General features: G+C 44.7%; 1 protein-coding gene across 7 annotated transcripts in view; it reads right to left on the reverse strand.

Annotated features, from left to right (window-relative positions):
- The window catches only part of SIK3 (SIK family kinase 3), a 263,967-nt gene that overhangs the window by 17,904 nt on the left and 222,590 nt on the right, over positions 1-23,473 (reverse strand). For 3 of the 7 annotated variants that reach the window (XM_055548186.1, XM_055548184.1, XM_055548188.1), the window contains exons 7-15: positions 12,801-12,919; positions 12,144-12,254; positions 11,774-11,917; positions 11,285-11,362; positions 10,731-10,840; positions 9,216-9,369; positions 8,836-8,991; positions 5,289-5,359; positions 2,917-3,060 (exon numbers count right to left, since the gene is read on the reverse strand). In XM_055548186.1, the coding sequence (XP_055404161.1) occupies positions 2,917-3,060; positions 5,289-5,359; positions 8,836-8,991; positions 9,216-9,369; positions 10,731-10,840; positions 11,285-11,362; positions 11,774-11,917; positions 12,144-12,254; positions 12,801-12,919 (1,087 nt within the window). Of the gene's footprint in view, positions 1-2,916; positions 3,061-5,288; positions 5,360-8,835; positions 8,992-9,215; positions 9,370-10,730; positions 10,841-11,284; positions 11,363-11,773; positions 11,918-12,143; positions 12,255-12,800; positions 12,920-14,050; positions 15,328-19,179; positions 21,884-23,473 lie in introns of those variants that run through there. The other 4 variants (XM_055548187.1, XM_055548185.1, XM_055548189.1 and 1 more) reach the window with 3 other exon arrangements.

Raw genomic sequence — 23,473 nt, forward strand, 5'->3', positions numbered from 1 at the left:
AAGAGATGTTTATGGGTTGAAGTAAGCAGATAAAAGACTGCCAAGGCAGCATTCCAGCAGCTGATGGAAAGGATCAGGGTTTCAGGTCCAGGGCAGAGATGACATCACACTGAGCTGTGGGTGAAATGATGTACCACCTTGCCAGTTACTCATTCTGGACAGAAGCGGAACCAAGGCTAAGAAAGCGGGTGAACAAGCGAATTCAAGTGCAGCAGACAGGGAGGGTCTAGGAGGGGCTGATGAGTGTGCAGAGGAGTTAAAAGAGTTCTGGCAGCAGGGAAAAGCCCTCTACCCTCTAATGATGGCTCCTGTTTGAGACTCCACCTGAAGCTTGACACAGCAGTGAGCTGATGAAATGAACACAACGTGTAACTGGGTTCGGTAACACGAAAGACAAATGAGTTTGGAAGACACACTCCAGAAACAGTGATCATGGGAGCTGGTCTCAGGGGTATTTCCTCAATATTTATTTCTGTTTCTACTTCAGGTGTTTGGAATTAAAACAAGCAGGTACTATTTTCTCCTAGAATTTGATTCTTACACTTTCAGTATTTTCTGATGATGGACACATTTCTGATTCACTCAGAAATCTGTGTTCTTCAAGGAGTTAATTATAGTCTGTCTGTACAAAACACATTCTCTCCCACCCCAGATCCAGGTATTTCATGACTTTTCCAGAAGATCGGGTTGTGTACAGACTGACAGCCTGGGCAGCCCAGCACAAGAAGCTTCAGAGGAATAGTTCTCAAGTAGCTGCTCATTTTGGAAGCACTGACAGTATCAATTGTCTTTTATTTTTATTAGCAATCACATTCAAACTCAGGACAGCCTCAGGTCAGGCTGATATTCCCACTACATTCTTCAAACAGGGACTTGGCTCCCCACCTAAATAAAATCCATGTTGTATTAGTTAGGTTTTTTTGGTTAATTACACTTAATTTTTCTTTTAATTTATAAATTACACAATTCCAGGATTACGCACTCAGATACCTCTTCTGTCTTCATGTTGGACTTCATCTACAATACCCCAGAAGAATAGACATATCTGCTGTTCTTGTATCATTTCCTCCAGCAAATGGAAGGAATTCAATAATCTCCCCAGGCCACCCATTCTCAGTGTTGCACAGCCTTGGAAAGTTTCCCTTTTGCCCTGAAGACTTGCTTCAGTCTCTTGTGTCACCATGCTTTTACAGCAACTCCATGGAGACGAGCTGAGTCTGCATAAACACCGCACCTTACACCATCCGTCACTCACAGAGTATTCATTCCAGTTCAAACTGGCTTGACCACAGGGAACCCTTGAAACACTCTACCAAGAGTGTTCACACAGAAACAGACAGTAGACAGATCTCCAGCAGGCAAGGCCTTGACAATGACCAGGCAGCGTGGAAACCACACAAATGGAGCTGTGGGCCAGCGTGGCCTTCCTTTAGTAACAGGACTAAACACAGTATCAGGTCAGCGATAAAGGCAGACTGTGGTGATGCACTCATCTTCATGCTTGCCCCACAAGAACACGGCCTGAGGAGCACCTGAATTAAACAAGGATTACACCCAAAGGACTGAAAGTAAACAACAGAGCCTGGCAAAGGCTGAAAATCCAAATGTGGGGCTGTCAAGGAAGCAAAGATAGGAACAGGGAGAAATAAAGCAATAAAAGTCTATCAGGTAACAGTAGAGAGCTCAGAGTTATTGAGAAATCATAGAAAATGTACGGGCAGCTAATGATCACCCAAAGTGGTGTAGAACTGTAACAGTGAGGTTCCTGAGAGGTTCTCCTGAGAAAAATACTGCCTGTACCCCCAGAGTTTTATTTGAGAAATGTCATTCATGCCACTCCTAACAGACCATTTGTACCATATTATTTATGGTCACTTATGAAACCTTATCTTTCTTCTTTCTGAGTTCCAACGTGGCATGAATGATGGTTCAGTTTGCTCAGAGGTCACCTGTCTCTGCTGATTACCTATGATGCCCAGTGGGTAACAAGACACAATACAAACACAGTGTCAAGCTTGCCAGTGTGAGTCTGGCTGCAAGACTGAGTAACAACACATTTATAAACTTAATTTCCTCAGAATCTGCTTTCCCAACTTCCCAAGTAAGGCTGCTCTTCACTGTCCTCCCAAAAAGACTGGAAAAAAAAAAAAAAAAAAACAAGCTCTAGCGACTGGTGGTGGCTTTGAAACTGTGGCCTGTGAGCTTGGGGACAGCTTTGGAAAGGACTAAGCTAAGATTTTTGGTCATCACAGAGTTCACAGAAGATAACCACCTTCTTAATCTAGCAAGGTGTCACTCCCCTCGTTCCCAGGCTTACTTGAACTCAATTTTGTGAAGTTCTCTTGGCAAGGAAGGCTACACTTGTTTTTATGTCTTTAAGAGAAAATGAATTATAAATTTACCAGAGACCTACTAGAAGATTTTTCCATCAGAATACTGCAAGGATGACTTTCAAGCACAACACTCAAGAGGATGCAGTGTCTCCACTCTACCACTCACAAAGGAATGTGTTTTCCCCCATCCAAGCTCCTCATTCAGGGGTCACATGATAAGAAATGCTCATCCTTCTGATGGCGATGGGTTATTAAAAGTCAAGCCTACTGATGTGGTTACAAATCCTATCTCCAGCTGGTCTTCTGAGAGCTTCACTCACTTGCAGGTTTCAAGTTCAATTTCATCTATGAGTCAACGTCTAGAGTCATGAGGAGCAACTGCAGGCAATAAACACGTCTACGAGATAATGGGAAAGAAGCGTCTCCTATGGCCCTGGGCACGGCTGAGTCAAGGAGCTGAGAAGATGCAAGGTTCAGGATGCTATTTAAAGCCACGATGCTAGTCATCATGTCTTAAGACTAGCCAGAAAGGGGCCTGTCCGATGGGCCTCAAGGAGCTCCCACGGCTCACGTGGCTACTCACCGATGCTGATCAGGTACCAGGTGAGGGGGCCAGACCCGGGAACGGAAAGGCTGCTGTCCTAGCTGCCGCTGTAGGTCCGGTGGGATCTCAGCTGTAGGGTTGGTCATGGCCAGTGTATGCCTTTTGGACCTATTTGCCAAGTACCTGCAACAAGCAGGAGCACATTTCATAGTAAAAAAGACAGACAGGAGTACTCCTCAGCAAGAAGCATTAGAAGTTAATCCAAAGCACTCAGAATGAAGTGGCGCCAGAGCACAGAAAGGGCTCAATGGCCAACAGATTCCTGACTGGATGGAAGTGAGACATGTCCCAGAAGGCCAACAAAAGCTGGCTTCCCACTGAAGTGGCTCAATGTTGGACCTAAGAGTAGCCGTTAAGAGAAGAGAGAAAACAGATGTCGCTCACAAAGTGGATCAATTTTCCTGACTTCATTCCATTCAGGAGAAGAATGTATTTTCTGCTGGTTAATTTTGTTCCTTGGTTTCCCTCCACATTTCCAAAATACAAGTCAGAGGAAATGAGCCCTAAGGACTGTTCCTAGAGATGAGCCAAGAGAGAGATTCAGATGGGCTTTGTGTATGTCTCCTGAGGCCACTGGCCCCCGGGGTTTGAGGCTGACCTCGCTACAAATCATGGAAAAAGATCCTTTTGCATGGGGCTAAGTTAGTTCCCACACCAACCCTTTCCTCATGCCCCAGGACTGTAACTCCATCATTGGAAAAGAAAAACTGATGCTGTCCCCAGGGGACCAACATTCTCTAAAGGATGAAGAAATGAAACCACATGAAATGTTTAGAACTGTTTTTTAGGTGAGAAAAAAGGCAAGGCAAGAAAAGAGAAGTTTCAAAAGCTGAAGAGTTCACAAGCTGATGACTTTTATTCTGAAGGTCTTTCAGATCCACCACTAATACCATAACGCATTGGTCCCCCCCCTTGGTCTGGACGATGACTTCCTTCCCCACTGCTGCTCTTCTTGGGCCTGAATAAAAGAAGCATCATTCCTTCCATGACATCAAAAAGGATGGGCATTTTACCCTTTAAATGTTGGTCTTTAAAGAAGAAAGGAGGAGCTGGAGGGGTAAAATGTAAGACAAAGAAGATAAGATGAAATACTGCTATCTAATTCAAGTAGGAAGGCAGTAAGTTTCCTAATTTCTCTTCATGACTCCAGCAGGGCCCATATGCAACTTTATACACCCTGTGATCGGCAACCTATCGAAATAATAACATCAAGAAAGAAACAAAGTCAACGCGATTCTTCTATTGGCTATTCTGTAGAAGGAACTTGCCCACCTGCCAACACCCCTGTTCTCCACTGTTCTTTCCACACGGGACCAGCTTCTTTTTGGACAGCAGCTCTCATGCAGAGCTACTAGCGGGTAGAGAAAGGACACTGGCCAGCAACCATCCGGGTAAGAGGTCTTGTTTCATTCATTCTTAACTACTTTGCCCATTTCAGCTTAAACCAGTTAACACGCTAGAGAGTTATTAGTGGTATGTAAACTTGCCAGAAGGTAGGTAAGCCATTAGTGGTTTAATATCCATTTGATAAAAACACCCAAAGTTTCCCCAAGAGCCCATGAAAACCATTTTATTTCAACTTCCCTCAAGGGAAAAAACATATAATCTTGAAGAACACCTGTATTTCTGGGAAAATACATGCTGGATTCTGGTCAACCCCCGCCCTCCCCGAAAAATAAGAAAATCAACTCCCACAAGGGATCATGCATGAAGCTGGAGGACCACGGCTAATGGAACTGAGGTCAAATGAACAGTACAGCATGCCTGATGGTCACTGCCGTTTTCTGTGAATTAGGCATCTCTGCAAACAATGGATATTTGCATCTGTCCCTGGACCGAATCCCATATTCTTTTTTCAATATCTCTTTGTTGATACAAGGGGATGGCAGAAACACAGCAAACAGTACAAGAGGTATTCATTCTCCTGGAAAGGAAGAGTCCATGCCAGCGGTCCATGGCCAGACTAGCTAGGATCACTGTCATCCCAAATCTCCAATTCCTTTTCAGTAACAGTTCTTGGCAGGTAGGAGCAGGCTTTGTGCCTTGTGAATACTATCAGAGTTGCAATATGAAGGCAGGGGGCAAGGAAGGAAGGAGGGAGGAGAGAAAAAGTTCTTATGGTTATTGCTGTCACTTAGGGGACTTCCAATGGTGCTTACAGAAATGACATTTTCTGGGTAGTCTTCCGTGACTTCCGTGTGGGGAGGAACATGCCATCTGGCTTGAGCAAAGAGACCACACAAATGTTGAAGCTGCACTGGACCACCTCCTTGGGCAGAGGTGACCTTTCGTTGGTCGCAGGGGGAGCCTGCCCAAGGACGCTCTGCAAGCACTGCCAGATGCCACATTACCTCTGCACAGCTTCCTGATCTGGCTCCCCATCCGAGCTCTCCTCGTCCACAGGGGTGACTGCTGGCACTGCCTGAGGAAAGACAGGAAGGAAAAGCTCAAAGCGGCGCTTCTTCCGCAGCAGTTCTTACTCTGGACACTGGGCTCGGGGCAGGCTTCTCGGGTACTTTATTTTTTTTAACCTGCAAAGCTTTTCTAGGATCCCTGGGTTATACAGAACATTCACAGACCTTTCAATTGTCCCACTTTTACCTTGCTCAGTTGATTTTAATTCCTCTGATTCATCTTCCTTCATTCATTTATTCATCCAATAAATAAGCTGAATGCCCACTATGTTCCAGGATAAAATGTGAATTAATAAAGTTCTTGCCCCTGTTTTACAGTCCAGTGGAGGACAGAGATAGGCAAAGAGACACAAGGACAAAATAGCATGACCCAGTCATAGGCGTGTGGGGACTGAGCAGGGCATCTTAGAGGACGTGGCCCCGCACCCGAGGCCTGAAGGATGAGTAGGAACGAGTCCAGCCAAGAAGGAAAGGGGTCGCAAGCGTCTAAGGTTTCTTGGCCGAGAGAGAAGAGAAGGCCCACGGGTGTTTGAGGACCTGAGACTATAGTAGGAGTTTGTTTACCTGGAATGACTAGGAACTGATTTGTTGTTTCATGTTAAAATTATTTCCAGATTTTAGATGTCCTTAACGCCAGAAAGTACTCTTGCCTGGAAAATCCCATGGACGGAGGAGCCTGGTGGGCTGCAGTCCATGGGATGGCTAAGAGTCGGACGCGACTGAGCGACTTCACTTTCACTTTTCACTTTCATGCACTGGAGAAGGAAATGGCAACCCACTCCAGTGTTCTTGCCTGGAGAATCCCAGGGACGGGGGAGCCTGGTGGGCTGCCGTCTATGGGGTCGCACAGAGTAGGACACGACTGAGGCAACTTAGCAGAAGCAGCAGCAGCAACGCCAGAAAAGCATACTGGTTTTCTAAAAGTCCACTGTAGCACATAGCATATAATTGTGAAGTTACAATTCAACGCTTTAAAATCACTGTCAACCACCAAAACATGAGGACTGCCACAATATGCATGCATTATGGTGACTCTTCCCGGCTGCCTGTGGGCTGCGACATCGTATAGCCTCAACAGCTACTCAAAGCCTGGGGCTCACGGAACCACCATGCCTCAAGCACTGAAGCAAAAATCACACTTTCATTATTACAAAAGAGCATTTTTTTAATGGCATCACCGACTTGATGGACGTGAGTTTGAGTGAACTCCGGGAGATGGTGATAGACAGGGAGGCCTGGTGTGCTGCGATTCAAGGGGTCGCAAAGAGTCGGACACGACTGAACTGAACTGAACTGAATTATAAAACAAAACAAATTTTTGGGATAATTCCACTATCTGAATGCTTCTAGGGTTTCCAGAACCCTGACTACGGTTCTGTGAGGCTGGAGGGAACAGGGTTATGCAGGAAGTGGCTACAGATGAGGCGGGAGAGGAGCCCTGTGGCCAGTTATAAACAGCCTTGAATACCACATGAAGAACTTTATTTTGAGGGAAGGCAGTGGTGAATCACTAAAGATTTTAAGCAGGGACATGATGTTACAAGATTTATATTTTAGAAAGCTGGCCTGCTTTAGTTGCAGCGTGAAAATGTCGGGTGACAAGGATGAGGAGACAAGCCTGGAACCAGGAAGCCCATTTGGCAGCCACTGTGTTAATCCAGGCAGAGGATGACAGTAGCTTGAGTGGGGAAAAAGGCAGTGGAGATGGGACAGAAGATAGACACTTACTTTACAGGCATGGCATAACTGCTTTGATGTGGGAAGTAAGGGACAGGGAAGAATTAAACAGAAAACCTAGGGGAGTGATGGTGCCATTCCCTATCACCTAGAGGGAGACACAGGTTTCACCGCATCAGGACGTGTTCATCTGAGGACATGCTGAAATAAAATGGTGAGGACTTGCCAAGTAACCACTAGATCTGTGTAGTTGGTAATCATATAGATAGAAGTGCAGGGCTCAGAAAAGCATTGTGGGCCAGAGAATCTCTCAGTGACAGAAATAGGGAAGTGGACAGGATCACTCAGAGAAAGTCTGTAAAATGAAATGGAAACAGGACCTCAGACAGAACTGTGGGTTTCTAGGAAAAAGAAGAAAGGGAACCTGAAAAGGGGAGCTAGGAGAAAAACACAAAAGAATAGGGTAAAAGAAGACCATTTTTCAAGGAGAAAAATGGTCAGCCATAACTAATACAACTGGGAAGTCCAAAAAGATAAAGATGAAAAACATCCACCGGAAGTTCATTAGTGACCTTGGCAAAAACAGTTACAGTGGACAGTCACTGCACCTCCCATAAAGCTGTTCTGGACCCTTCCAAATCTGCATTGACCTGGCCTTTTCCTAAGTGCCTCTGCCACCTACAGGCCCACGGTCTTCACTCCAGCACTTCATCACATTGGTCTTTTACTGTTACTCCAATACTTCACATATGTGGATCGCATCTTCCTATTATAGTATAAGCTCAATGAGGCCAGAAACTGTAAATATGAATTCTTCCCTTTTCCCAGCAGCCATGTTACTGGCACAGTAGACCTGCATCAGTCTACAAACTGTTTCATTACTGATCTAAGATAAGGTAGGTAAAGTAACAGAGAGTAATATTTATAAACCTTTATAGCAACTTAACAGAGTAATTTTTTCTGTTGAACCAAATAAAATTTAGCCTTGTAGTTCATATGTTTTAAAATTTTAATTTTTCTGATAATAGGGAAAACAAGGTCCTCAAACTAGAGAGACACCTTAAGAAGCACTGCCCTGAAATACCCAGTGAGGGCTCTGGATATAATTAGCACTCAACCTTAATGTAGTATGAGATTTAATGGATGAATAAATGAATGAAGGAATGAATCTATCTATGGCAGGAAACTAATCAGAAATAAACAGAAACCAGGGGAAGAAAAGAATCTTTGTGACCATCATATTAAAAAACATGGGGTTGAGAGATGCCAACTGTCAGCTTAGAAGCCAAATCATCAAGGGATCCAGCTGGCACCAAAAGTGTGAGGTATGTTAATCAAAGGAGGAAGAGTTGGTGAGAAGGTAAATCTGGAAACCAGTCTAAAAAGCAATTAAGCCCAGAGAAAATTGTTAGCTTCCACTGCCCTCTGGCACGGAAATGTGATCTGCAGGAAGGTCGGGCCTGAGAAAAATGTGATCTGCAGGAAGGTCGGGCCTGAGACTATGACTCCCTGACTTGAAGCAGGCAGGGCTGCAGCCGCCCTTTATTTGAGTGTCTACAAGAGGCTCCCCAAAGATGAATCCCTCCAGAAGCAGAATACAGTATGGAAATTATTTGGTTAAGTGAAGAAGCTAACCAAAAATTAAGTCTGGAAAATTCTACTAGCCTGAAAAAAATGGAAATGACACTGAGCATTGCATGTTGAGGGAAAGAAGAAATTCAGACGTTTTGGTTGGAGACCCTGAGTTCCAAAACCTCTTTACAAAAAGCCTCTGAGAAAGCAAGCAGGGCTTCATGCTGCCACTCACTGGTGTCATGGTGACAAGAGGGGAGGGTCCCCGTGGGCGCTTCAGCAGCTGCTGGGCATGAAGTTGGATGTTGGCACCTCCATCTGATGCCCTCCGGCCAAGGGGCCCCATTCCGTTCAGCAGCTGCAGGGTGGGCGGCTGTAACAGGGACTGCTCCTGCAGGAGGAGACGGGGAGGGATAGTTCAGTGAGGTGGGGAGAAAAGAGGAGAGAAGACAGCAGTACTCCAGTCTACTGAAAGGAAGGGATCCCATGGTGGTGACGTAGGCGAGAGAAAGCATCCTTCTAAGGACACCCTGAAATCCTGGGGACGGTCTCTGCGTTTCTCAAAGGCAGCTCAGACGAGCTCTCTGGGGGCAAGCCCTCTCCCAGGTCAGATACCTTATATTCCAGCTGCCCGGTTGGCTGCAGATTTTGCATGGGCAACAGGTTGTGCATGAAGTTCACGTTCGGGGCCACCTGCAGGAAGGGAGCCTGAGGGTTGACTCCAGGAAAGCCAGGCAGCAGCTTCTGCAGATCTTCCATGACCTCCGTGCTGACAGGAAACAGGACAATGGAGAAGTCTGGTTACAATTCTCCCTCACAACCTAGAGCCCCAAACTGAGGACACTGCCAAATTCCGCACAGTTTAGTTTATCTTTCTACCTTCCTCCTAAATGTGTATTTCTCTCCAAGGTCCCAGAGCGAGCAGAAGTGTGTGGAGCCAGGTGTGTGGAATCTGGCTCTCTGCCATTTTGCTATCTGTGGCTGGGGATCACCATTCTGCACTGACCACTCATGTAAGACCAACAGCTCTGCGCCAACAGGAAACACTGGCCCCCGTCCAGTTCAGGTCTCCGAGGCCTGGAGGTGAACAGCAAGTAAGGGAGGACACGGCCGTCCACTCAAACAATGGCTGCCCCAAAGTAGCAGCTGATTCACGGGGGAAAGAATGCTGTCAGCACCATCAGGGCTGATGGGCAGATAAGCCGTGGATGGGCAGGGCTGTGGAGCTCCGACAGAGGGGTTTATAGCACACTTTAAAATAAGAGCGCTTTCCACTAACAGGGTGACACGGGACTCCACCCTCCGAAGCTGACATTGTCTTCGGAGCCAGAATGCTCCCCGATCGCCTGTTTCATTGTAGGCTGAGAATGCGGAGCAAGCAAACCAGTAAGCAGGGGAGGCTCTTTTGGAAATGACTCAAAGAAAAAAGAAACCAGCTTTGCTCTGAGCTGAACTCTCAAGAGGACTCTTGCCACAACCTTCTCTTCCCTACTCAGGAGAAATCGCCAGAAAAGTGGCATGGCTATTTTTAATGGTGAGAATCTTCAAGTGTTGAACAAAAACCAAGAGAGCTGGCCTTCAGTCCATTCTCCAGTGTGCGGGCAAGCAGGGGACACAATGAAGGGCTGTTTTGGGAAAACGATTTGGGAAACTGGTACTTACTCGGCATATTTTTGGACTTTTGTTCACATAATTTTTTTTCACTGAATTTAATTTTTTTACACCTATAAATTCTATTCTGCTGTTTGTCCTCACTTCTTAGATTGAGTCTTCCATTAAAATATATGGCAAAAAGCATCTCTAAAAGTTGTCAAACACAGATGCATTTTCACGGGTACTTTTATGTGGTTTAGATCAGAAGACCTCAGTCTTTGCGGGAAAAGACATGCTATGCTCTTCACCAAAGTACTGTCATTGCCTGGCTCGATGGCGGCTCTCAGCCCACCCTCCACCAGTGACAGCTCTGTGATCCTCAAGTCCAATCAAGTCTGATCTACCAGGGAGCCTGAAGAGGTTAACCGCGTGTCTTGGCCACTGTATCAGATCTCATCTGGGCGATACAAAGAAGTAGGGGAAATGTGCCACAGGAGGAACTCAAAGTCAGATGGGAATTTTCTGCCGGACACTCACCGGGGGTCGGCCACGCCCACTGTGTGCCTCCTCATGGACAGATAGCGGACCAGCGCTTCAGGGGAAGGCTCTTCACCCTCGTCACTGTCCACGTTCACCGCCCCGTCCGGCTGAGGTGAGGGAAGCACGGACAAATCAGAAACAAGAGAGAGTGAGAAACAAGAAGGAAGGGAAGGGGACTTCCCAGGTGGTCCAGTGGCTAAGAATCTGCCTGCCGGTGTAGGGGACACGGGTTAGATCCCTGGTCCAGGAAGATCTCACGTGCTGCAGGGCAACTGAGCCCCGTGTGCAGCAACTCCCGAGCTCACACTCTAGACCCCGTGCTCCGCAACAGAAGAAGCCACCACAACGAGAAGCCCACCCACTGCCGCGAAGAGCTCCCCCACTTGCCGCAACCAGAGAAAGCCCGAGAGGCAACGAAGACCCAGCACGGCCAAAAATAAATGGGGAGATGAATAAATAAGAAAATACATAGAAGTAGTAGTAAAGAGAGGCAACGAGGCTACGGGAAAGAAAGTAGGTTCAGCTGACAGCCACCAGGGGCTGCTACTTGCCTCCACGATTTGATTCTCTGGGTTGATGAGCTGCACCTGGGGGACGCTGATGTTCATAGTGGTACCAGCCTGCTCCGCCTGCAAAGCAGCACACACACAAAGAGGCTTTTCAACACCAGAGGGAAATCATAGAGGCTTTCAAAACATTCTTGATGGCTAAAGTCTATGTTTCTACTTCTGAGTTTTTGGTTCCTCTGCTCTTAGAAGCTACAAGGAAGTATTCTTTAGCGAAGACAGTCTCTCGCAATGATTTACGGTTTCTTTTTTTTAAAAAAAAATTCAACTATTGGTGTCCCTTCCAAGTGCTGGAATACTCTTCCACCCACTCTATCAAAGAAAGACTGAGTTCTTTGCTTGGCCTCTGACAAAGGAAGAGATGGCAGCTGGGAGGCGACGGGTAAGCATGATCTGGCGTTAGAGAGCAATGGATAACCACCACCCCTCTCCATGTTACTAGTCCTCAATCTGATCACTGGCGTTATCACCCACCTGGAGGTTGACTGGCGGCTGGAAGCCCACGGTTCGGGGCATGCCAGGAGGTACTCCAACACGCAGGGTTTTATGTCTCTTATGCCGGTCACACAGCAGGCTGTAGATTGCACTATAGTGATCATAGGCATCTGATCTTAACGACTACCGAGAGAAAAGGGGAAAGAGCAAAAAACCCTGGTGAAACAGCATGTCAATGACCAAAACTCTTTTAAAAGTAATAGTAGAAGAGTAAAGCACCTTCTTTTCAAGGGGCAGAGGAAGAATGGGAGGAAAACGAAAAGATCCAAGTTCCCAGGAAGAAGGATACATGGGAAAGACAGGGCAGAGGGAGCGCAGCCCCCACCCCGGCCTCTGCTCACTTAGGTACCTGCAGTGTCCGCTCTTTGTCCAGTCCCATGTTTTCCATGGCTAAGAGGACATCCTCATTCAGAGGGTCCATCTGCCTTTCTTCCTTCAGCTGCTGGCATTCGGCTATTAACTGTAACAAAAAAAGGCAAGCTATCAAACTCCCAATTAACTACGTCAAGATGGCAGATCATATATAATGAACAAGCTGTTCCATGCTCCCTAGCTTGTGATATTTTTGGCCTTAGATGAAGCCTAAGCAAGAAAGCCCTGGGTACTCAGCTAGGAGCAGATAAGATGGCTAGGCCACTATTTTCCTGAGCTCCTGGGGTACCTGGGATGGCTACGATGATTTAAATAAAGGAATGCTGCAGGATCTGTTGGACTGTGCACAGTGAGAGATAAGAGTAGGTGAACAATCCCGTGGGAAGAGGCTGTACTGTCCCAAGACCCGGGAAGGGATCCGGATATGAGGACATGCGGTCAGGAACTGGTATCACTATTCCGCAACAGCTCAGCTGGTTAAGCTTCCTTCTTGCTGGCTTCACTTGCTTCAGGATTACACAACAGCTTGCATCCAGGCCTGCCCTTCTAGGTCCTGGCCTGGTTACAATCTTATGCAAAAGAGCCTGCAGCAGCCCGAACAGGCTTTCCCGGGGGCGAGTGGAGGCCCACTCACCCTATCGAAGTTGGGGTCCGCATCCCCTAGCTTCATCCACTTGTGCTTGCAGATCTGCTCCATGGAGAGGCGCTTGTTGGGGTCCAACACCAGCATGTGGCGGATCAGGTGCTCACATTCTGCAAGAGACACGGAGCCAGCCATCAGTGCCAGTGGGGGAGGTGCTGCGGGGGCCGAGGAACAGGGGCAGGGCGAGCAGGTGGACTTCCTAGCTCCTGGCTTCTCATTTGTTTCTCTCACTTCGTGATCCTTACCTCTGCCATGGCTTACCCCAGAAGGGGCCAGGCAAAGGCAGGAAGAGGTGGAGGAGAGGGAAATTCAACTCAGGGCTGGGGGCGGGGGGAGTGGGGTCCTGGTTAATACCTTCACTAAAAGTCGGATTAGAAAAAAATCTGGGGATAATCCCTGGATTTCATTTACTTATATTTTGTAGGGCCCCATTTGCTGCAATTAAGGAAGAGTTTCAGTGTCTGAAGATATTCAGTGCCTTACAAGATCCCCAAAATACAGTCAGCTCCTTCCTCCTCTCTGCATTCTGATGTGCACACTAACGCTTTCGGTGTAGGGTCCCAGGTGTGGGGAGAAGACAGGCATGGAGCCTCCCTACCACACACCGTAACCCTTACTGATAATTTTCTCACATTCGCAGGGGCATACAACTGAGCTCTGAGCTAAAGAGATTCAGATCAGAGAGGTGTCACTCTGGGAGCTCATGTCGCAGAATACACTGCGAAAAGAATGATGGCTCCAAAGTCAAGATGCCTATATTCTGATTTCAAAACCACCCTCTACTTCTACGTGTTCTCATCTGTAACTTGAGGGCACTGATGATGACGTGGGGGTAGCACGTGTGATGAAACTGAACCTAGATACTGATGATGAAAAAACAGCAGCATGGAGACACTCTGCTGACTACTTCACACATATTTTGATCTCATTTAATCCTCACAGCAATCCTAGGAGGAAGAAATGATCATCATTCTCACTTTGGAGACGTTAAAATTAGGCAGAGAGTAGTCAAAAAACTTGTTGAAGACCACTCAATAGGTTAGATTTAAAACCAGACAGTCTCTGTGGTTGGTGCTCTGAATCACACCCCATCTCACCCAGAACCCGCAGAATAAAGTCCGAAGTCCTCTGACCTCACCTCCAGCCACGCGCCCTGGGCTCCCTGAGCTCCAGCAGCACAGGCCTTCTTTCTAGTCTGTGCATGTACTTATCACGTTCCCACCAATGCCATTTACACTCACTGTATCCCTTAGTCAGGACGGCTTCTCCCCAACCCTCACGTGGCTGGCTCCTTCTCATTCAGGAAAGAACTTAAATGTCAACTTTCTCAGAAAGATCTCTCCTGGCCACCTCTTCAACCTCAAGGAGGCGTCCAGTCGTGCCCTATGACATCACACTAATTTCCTTCACACTAATGACTTCTGTGTAAAATCACCTTATTTATTTACTGCTTATTGTCTAACCCCCCGCCCCACCCCCCGCCACGTGAGGCCTTTTTTTATTGCTGTTTTCAGTATCAAACCTGCAATGCCAAAGATGATGATTATACCTAATAGGAGTTGAATAAATAGCTGCTGAATATATGTGAATAAGTAAACATTTATTGAAACTAATCAAAGAAGACTGTATGTGAGCAAATGCTTTTAAAAACTATAAAATTCTCCATAAGATACAAGATTGTTTCCATTTTACTACAGCTGTCCTGAAAAAAACAAAAAACAAAAACTGGCCAGTGATAGTAACAGCAGCAATATTAAAGAGACTTTAATAAATGAAAAGACTTTTTATATACAAGGCACTGTGCTTACCGACTTTATTTCATTTAATCTTAACAACAACCCTATGTTAGATACTGTTATCAGTCCCATTTATAAAAGAATAAACAAGTTAACATGATCAACCATTGCTACGTTACAGCAGAGTAAGGACTTGAGAGCTATGCTCGTAGCATATTTTCATGTGGATACAAATCGTCTGATATATTTTCCCTGAATGAATTCAACTCTGAAACCTTACAATTTCTGCACCATTTGGCGAACATCATTCTATGTCACCATCATGAAAGGAATACAAAGAGTAATTAAGACAAATTACTCAATTTTTAAATTTATTCTAACTTGAAAAAAAAATAAAACAAAGCCTCTATATCAAAATGATTTTATGGCAGTCATCAATTTGTTCCAGCTTTATGATTAAAAGTATAATCAAATGCAGTATGACTCTCAAAGTCTGTAGTTCCTATATTCCTATAAAATACATGCCATCTACAGCATTAAGCTTTTATGAAAATTATGTCTCCAGAGTAAGCAAGGCTAGAATCCACAACTGCAGCATCTGTGTGGAAGACAAGTATCATGACCACATACCTTTATGGTCTGCAATTACCTGAGAGGAAAAAAATGTTCTTGATTTAGAAAGCTGCTAAAACTAAAGACCCGAGGGAAAAAAAAAAAAAAAAAGCTAAAGACCTGGGTGTATGGAGAAGGCCTGGGCCTGATTCCAAAGCTGTGAAATTATCATTCGGACCACTAGATGGCACTCTAACTGTTCTGTTTTCTTCTGGTTTTCATATAGTATCTAGTGCATTAGTCCTGAATCAGATGACCAATGCTGAATGATGGTCAGTTATGGGCTTGCTTTAAAACAGAATTTTAAAGGCATTTTCTTAAAAACAAAAAAAATTAACACCACTGTAATAAGTCCTGAGTGGAAGATCTATCTGGTTCAATTTCAAGATCTTGAAACCTCTTTTCAAGTCATCCTTAACTATTAGTTGGTTTCAGATGCCTTGAAAAATCTCCAGAAAAATGCAAACAAGAATTTGTACACAAAATTTTGCATCTACCTTTTAGTCCATGCAAGGAGCCCACAGACCCTGAGTCACAGATTCCCTAGGCGTCTACAGGTCCCAGGCTGAGGGGCCTGCAGGCATCTTGTTGCAGTGGCACCAACTGAAGGACACAAGCTCACATCTGTGCTCCCGACATGCTGTCCAGCACCCAAAGGAGCAGAAACCTCACCCCCTGCACCTGCCGCACAGATGGCGGAATACGACAAAATGCGGAAGGCCAGGGTATTGTTATCAACTCATGCTTCCTAAGCATCACATATAGCTCAGGAAAGGATGTTCAAACTAGAAGGCACCATTCTACATAAAACATGGGAAGAGGGTGAAAGAAAAGGGAATAAATGCTCTCACACCTAATAACACACCTAACCACCGGACAGTCCATTAAAGTGAATGGAAAGAAAACAGGGTCCCAGATCAAAGAAGACAAACACCAACTTGCCCAGATGCCAGAGAAAACTGTATTTTAATGTCAGAAACAGCCCCATCGCTTGTTCCTCCTCAAAGGGCAGCCTTTGCTACTGAATGGAGTGGAAGCGCTGCAGCAGCGCAGGCGGCTGTGCCTGTGCCAGAGGGGGCTGCTCTCAGCGGCTCCTGCGAGCTCAGGGCAGCGCCGGCCCCCGGAAACCCGATGCCGCCAGAAAGGGGACTCGAGGGCGCCCAGCTCGGCCCCGCCCCATGGTGCTGACAGGCGTTTGGGTGGCTTTGTGGAGAGCCGACTCCTGTATGGGCAGGATCCTGAAATGGGAATTCAGTTCAGACCGCTTCCTAAGTTGTAATTCCTTCTGAGGCTGGGTCTTTAACATCTTTTTCCTTTTTTAACCTTGATGATAAACAGCTTTCTCTAAGAGGCTGAAAGTATTCAGTTTGAAGGGGAGAAAAAAATAAAGGATGAAGAAGGGGGAGTTTAAAACCAACTTGAAATTCACCTGAGATACTTAGTAGAAGCTCTGTCTCTATTTCCAAGACAGAAGAAGAGATATTAATAGAATCACGTAAGAGAAAAGTTCCTGATTAGAACTTTGAAAACACGCCGCTGAAGGTTAAAAGCCACGAGGCTGATTTATCGGGGAGAAGAGAAGGTGCAGGCAGGAAGGGCACAGGGAGCGCTCATCAGCATCTGAAGGGCACACAGAAGACAGTGCCTTTATGCTGCGCTGCTCCAGGGCCCGGAATCTGGAATAATTAGAAGTAACAATTTCAACACAGGAAAAATCTTTTCAATTATTAGAACTGATCCAAAGTACTAGATTAAGGTCCTCGGGATTTAAGGAGGGGCCCCTTAGGGAAGTGAGGCGGGGGCGGGGTAGTCACATAGGCCAGGCCGCACCTGGAGCACAGCTGATTTTACTCCTTTTACACATCTATATTCTGAGTAAGGTTTCACTTTAAAAATTAAGTCCAGAAGCAACTGGATACGATAAACTCTTTGGTCCCCTTCAACTCGAAAAAAACCATATAACTATGAAATGAGAACAATTTGACCTGTGAAATAGTATCTTTATTGTCACTAGAAATTTTCCACTTAATGATTTGTTTATATTGTATTTACATTACCTATGTAAAGTCTTAAAATGTATGGAGTCATCAGGATCCAACTCCTTATTTAATCTTGAATAATTAATGGGCGATGTTAAGCCCTTCTCAAGCCTGGCAAAAAAACCGCTTTCCCCCTTGCTCTTCTAGTATATCCAATCCCAATCTGACAACGCTAGGACTGAGCTCAGAAACTACCATCTCACTGGCTTCTAAGCTGCCAATGCTCAAGCCAGAAGCCCCACTGCTCTTAAGAAAATGAATCCTTTCAGCAGACTCCTCTTCTATTTCCATAACAGGCTGAGAGGTCTTCTTTGTTTTTGATTACAAATGTCTAATCAGAGGCTGGCGTTTGCGATGTTGTTAGAAAGGGCGCCCAGTATTGGTGTGAGGAAGACTGGGGGCCCCTGAACGTCTCACTGAGCTCTGCATCACCAGGGCCTGCACAGCACACGGTGTGAAATCGGTTCTTGGTGATGCCAGACGAAAGAAGCACTGGACAAGGCGACTACTACAATTCCTCCTAACAACTTTAATAATCTGACTCCAAGAACCCACAACAGAACAGGCATTCTCCGTGCTTCAAGCTGGAAAAACCAGCCAACTGTCATTTTATAGAACATTAAAATGTGGCGCTATCTGGGGGCAAAAGCCTGGATCAGATGATTTCCAAGGTCTCCCCTTGTAGCTTTAGAGTCCACTGTCTCATTCACACAGAGGGTACTTACTTACCAATCGTTTCTGAGGCTGCCCAGAGTAATGTGTAAATCAGATTACTGCATGAGGAGGCAGCTGCGTGTGACACAGCCATAGCATCTAGGTTATGATACAACAAACCCAAACAGCTCTTGGAAGATCAGATCTGCTCCATAAACCCTGTGGATGTGTCTGAGAGTATCAATATATGTCTTTACCCTCTTAAGAGAACGAAGTGAGAGAGAAGAGTGAAAAACAACATAAGGAAGGAGGGAATGGAGAAATTTAAAAAAATATATTATTTAGTAATAATTACTAACATTTCTTGTGCACCATATAAGAGGTAGGCAGAGTGCTAATTAAAATAAATGAACACTTGAAGTTAGCTTAAGCATCTAATTTACACACTAGTCCTTATTAGTACTATATCTATTATGCAAATAGAGAAATGAAAAATCAGATAAGAAACTTGACCAGGTTAATATGAGGCAAAACTAGGATACAAATTCTGGTCAGTCTCAGGCCAAAGCCAGAGCTTTTAACCCATACAGTACCTAAATTAACTGCTGATATTTTAGGTAGCAGCCAGCATATCTTTATAAAAACATATCAGATCAATTTCATTCTTCCTCCAGTAAATCAAATGCCATGTACTCTCCACAGTTTCCATCCCAACAGAGTCACCTATAAGCCAAGTCCATGGAAAGCAGGCCAGGTAATAAATTCAGAAGGCTGTGAACTAGCTGGCGGACAGTGTCATGGCAAACAGCAAGTTGCATTAGGGTGAACTGAGAAGGCAGGGATGATGATGAGGCTGAGATGCGCTACAGAAGAGCAAGCCTGGCTGACACACCCTGGCGATGGGGGTGGGGATGGAAGGCTGGCAACCATAGGCTTCCCCAGTCAAGGAATCAGAGACAGGCAGAAGGGGCAGGCAAAACTTCAGGGCACCGGCCCTCAGAATCTTTAGGCTGGTTCTCTGATGGAGGAAATGCCAACTGTCCCTAAGCCCTTCATGTGCTGCCAAAGAATGGGACATGACAAAGCAATCATTTTCAGCTCTGTGGGCAGAGGGGTGGTCTGAGAGGAACTGAGTCATAGATTCTTTCTGACCACATAAAACTGCTTGGAGCTGGGGGAACAGAAGACATCTGTGTGCCAGGAGGCGCGGGGAGAATGCAAGTAAGAAGCAGTTACCCAGGAAGCCGGTGTTTCTTACAGGTGCTGGAAGAGGGCATGGTGTGGTTTCTCACATCCTCTTTCCAGTCAGTGCTGGACTCCGCTGCTGTGTGCTCAGTCACGCATGACTCTTTAGCGACCCCACGGACTGCATGCAGCCCACCAGACTCCTCTGTCCATGGGATTTTTCTGGCAAAAATACTGGAGTGAGTTGCCATTTCCTCCTCCAGGGGATCTTCCTGACTCAGGGATCAAACCCATGTCTCCCTCGTCTCCTGCACTGGCTTTACCTACCTGGGAAGACCCTAGTTAGTCAACACTAGGTGTGTTCAAAGGTAATGCCAAAACACTTAGCCCGAGAGCTCTTTGTTTTCAATAATTTTAACCAATTTCTTAATAATGTTTAATACTCCAGAGCAATTCAAATTTCAAAGAGGGCTCTATTTTTCTCAAATCTCAAAAATCCAAAAAAGAAACAAAAGTAAACTAGCTAAAATGTCTGTTTCCATGAAAATGACTTAACTTCATATATTTTTTTTAAAGTTAAATGGCACTAATTTTTATGCTTTTCAGAACAAGAATACAATGTGATACACAGCCTGATTCTATTATCCACTCACTTTGGCCAGCTCAAGTACCAGTCTGGGAGAGAACTGATATTATTATAACAAACAGAACAAGACCAATGACTGACCCACAGTGACAAATTCTGTATGAAGCAACATGGCTGTGATAAGAGTTACATACTGAATTAATAAATTAAGGCTTAAAATTAAAAAGAAAATCATAAGTACTTGTGCCAAGATACATTTTTTTTGGTATGAAGCTGGCCAGAGTTAGGAATCCTCACTCTGCTAGTGGACTGAGTCCTAGAAATAACTTTTTTTAACATGCCCACGGAAACCCTTGCCACGTCTGGGAGTTCAGACAGTAAATAATCCTTCTGAAATGCAGGAGACTCAGGTTTGAACCCAGGATTGGGAAGATCCCCCAGAGGAGGAAATGGCAACCACTCCAGTATTCTTGGATGGATGACCCCATGGACAGAGGAGCTTGGCAGGCTGTAGTCCACGGGGTCACAAAGAGTCAGATACAACTGAGTGACTAACACACACGGGAGGAAGCACCGCCACTGTCAGCTAAGGCCAAATCCATCTTACGAAGCAACTTATTTTAAAATCTGAACAATGTAGACCCATGGTCTTGCAGTAAGGCATTTGTACGTATAAAGAACATATATTCATATGAATATGCTGTTCTATAGTTGCATTTATGCACTGCATAAATGTTAAGTACAATCATACAAAATACAGGGTTTTTTTTGTTATTACAATGAAATTTTGTTATATTGGACAGTGCTAGAACAATGGTGCTGTAGGTATTAGAAGATTTTTACTCTTTAAAAATTAAATTTTAATACTTTACTATCACAAGAGAAATACATAAACATTTCTAACTTTATTTAAAGGAACAGTCAATACCACAGTTTTACACAACAAAAGAAACTACATAATCTTGGAATTAACTCTAATGGAACTTACTTTACGATAACGTTGGCTGTTGTAAAACAGTTTACTCATAATAAACAAGCATTGAGATCAACTCCTCTAAGAGAAATGACACTGAGGAAAAAAATGTCCTGTTTTGAAACCAAATGTTTTTAGTTCTTTTGGGGAAAGAGAAGTGGGAGTCCCGGTACTAGAGAATTCAGTAAAATTCCTACAAGGATAGCCCACCAGCAAGAGATCAGACAAGGAAGTGGAGAGTCATTTAAATACAAATTCTACCCCAAAACACTGGTTTCTGCAAATTACTGGAATGTTCTGGAATAGAAGGAAATTTCCTTACATCTATATTCTATGATACCCTTTCTGTGGCTGAACAGAGTCAAAGGGAGACGACTTGGCACAATTCAGCAAATACTGGTGGGTGCAGATGGGGAAAGCTTCTGTTGGGAATCAGTAACTAGGCGGCGAGGCTTTCTCTTTGAGTTTAATAAGTTTATCAACCTGAGACAGACTGAGGAGCAAACAAGTGTTTGACCCAAAGATCTCCATTTGTTAGAAAAATAACATCTATCTCTTGACCTTTCCTTATTTTCAACTGTTTTTCTAGGTGGCTGAGATGCTGCCAGAATTAAGATTTAGAAATTAGGAGTCTCTGGCTTAAGGGCCAGGGAGGCTTACATTTACCTGCAGCCCTGGCCTTGAAAAGACCCCAGCATGTTCCACTGTTTACACTAGAGGCTGTCCAATGTGCAGGTCACATCTTTAAAATAAAAATTTGTCATTTATACTATCTTACTATTCAAATATATTTTAAGTCCTAATAGCAACCATTATAGTGGAAGAAAACTCTGGCTCACTTATACAGAATCCAATACACAGTACTTGATACTAACATTTTTTTTCCCCCTGTAAGTAATTCAGATGGGCAAAGATATCCATTCCAGAACTCTCTTGATACCTGGAATCACTCGTCAGAAATGTACTCACTGAGAATTAAAATACAATCAAAGGCATCTGGGTGGCTTCTGAAGCCAGCTTGCAAGGGCTCCAACAGCTCTGTTGCTGCCTGGCTGGGTGGTTCCGGGGGTGTTACTTAACCTTACCATGCCTCGATGTCTTGTCTGTCGGGTGACAATCGGAGCCTGCCTCACAGGGCTGTTTTAAACATGAGACATCGACAGGCTAATGCAACCGTGCCTAGTACTGAGGAAGTGCTCGACGGCTGGCTGTTAGCCGCTGTCCATCTAGGACATCTTCCCCGACTCTGTTTTCCTGTTTCGGGACGCTGAAGCGAGGAGACAGTGTGCCTGAAAGGATAATAATAACAGGGCAGCACCCATATTTACCTCCTGGTTTTCTATTGTCTTAGGTGCAATCACAGGCAAGAATACTGGAGTGGGCTGCCATTTCCTCCTCCAGGGAATCTTCCAGACCCAGGGATCGAACCATGTCTCCTTCACCTCTTGCCTTGCAAACGGATTCTTTACCTCTGAGCCACTGGGGAAGCCCCCCCCTGAGTAGCAGAGTGTTCCTTAAAAAGCTATGGAAGAACTGCTCTGAGGACTCTGAGTCCTTGAGTATATGGAGACTGATGGGCGAGTTACTTTAATCTCCTGTCCCAATCCCTCTAAACAAAGTGCTTTTAGCCAAGCAAGATGTTGTGTGGTTCTTGATGAGTAAGCCCATCAGGGCCAAGCTGTTTGCATCTAAGTGGAAGCTTTTTGGCAGTAGCTGCACGGTAGCCTCCTTCAGAAGCATTATGTAAGCCTGGGTCTTGCATTCTGAGTGATAAAATGCTTATGCAGTATTACAATTAATTAAGTCACAAATGACGTTTAATCAATACGGACGTAAAAGTATTGTCCACAAGAGATCTCTACATACTTGCCATCAGTACAGTTTATTCCACTGTAAATTAATTTTCCTTCAGCTAAATAAATGATCTTACTATATTTGCTAATAGGTGGTATAACTGGTGAATAAGACAAACTAGGCTTTAATAAGTAGGCCTCTCATGGTTTTTAAAAATATACTGGTAGTGATTGAGCTTGATGCTCAAAATATTTACATTGCTGGCTTCCCTCAGCAGGAGCGGAAGTCAGACAAAGAATTTGCGAACACACGTGGCCAGGTCAGGTCTCACCTTCTGCAGAAACTCTAAACAAACAGCAAGTTTCAACTTCTATAATTTAGGCTCAGGGTTTCATCAATACCTAACTGGTCTCTGGAACGCTCTGAGAAGTTTAACCCAAAAACAGCAGTCTAGATCAAACATATTTTACTTAAGACACTGAAAGCCAACTCGATTGCAGATCAAACCCTTTTTGAACTAGAAGTCACTTGACCTGGTCATTTATATAATAACATATATAACAAAAGTACATAAAGCCAGTTATTAATTCAGATCATCAGTGAATTACCTATCACTTTATCAACAATAATAAAATACAAGAGTCTGACAGAAGATTCTACAGGTAAGTGGTGATGATTCGATTTTTCATTAAAGAAAAACTTACTGAATGTTTACACCATGCCAGTCACCTTTAAACTTTATGGAGGATGCTGCTGTACCTGTGAAACACAGTCCTGATACAAAGGAGCCTGCATTCTAGGGGCAAGGAGAGGAAGACAGATACTCAGTTACTGAACCAGGTGGTATGGAACCGATCTGCCCCAAATAAATCCTTGTAAATTTATACCCCTGTCATTCCAAATTGAAAGCATGTCTTCAGTATATCTTGAGATGTCCATGAAGGGAAGTTTGTATCAAACAAACAAGACCAGGCCCAGAAATATCCACTAACTGCAAGGGAACTTCATTCCACACATTACTGACAATAAAGAGATGCTTAGAATTCTTGAACTAACTATATCCATTTGTATAGTATGGCCTCCCA

Source organism: Bubalus kerabau, chromosome 15 (genome assembly GCF_029407905.1).
Source record: "Bubalus kerabau isolate K-KA32 ecotype Philippines breed swamp buffalo chromosome 15, PCC_UOA_SB_1v2, whole genome shotgun sequence".
In the NCBI taxonomy this organism is placed as follows: Eukaryota; Metazoa; Chordata; class Mammalia; order Artiodactyla; family Bovidae; genus Bubalus; species Bubalus kerabau.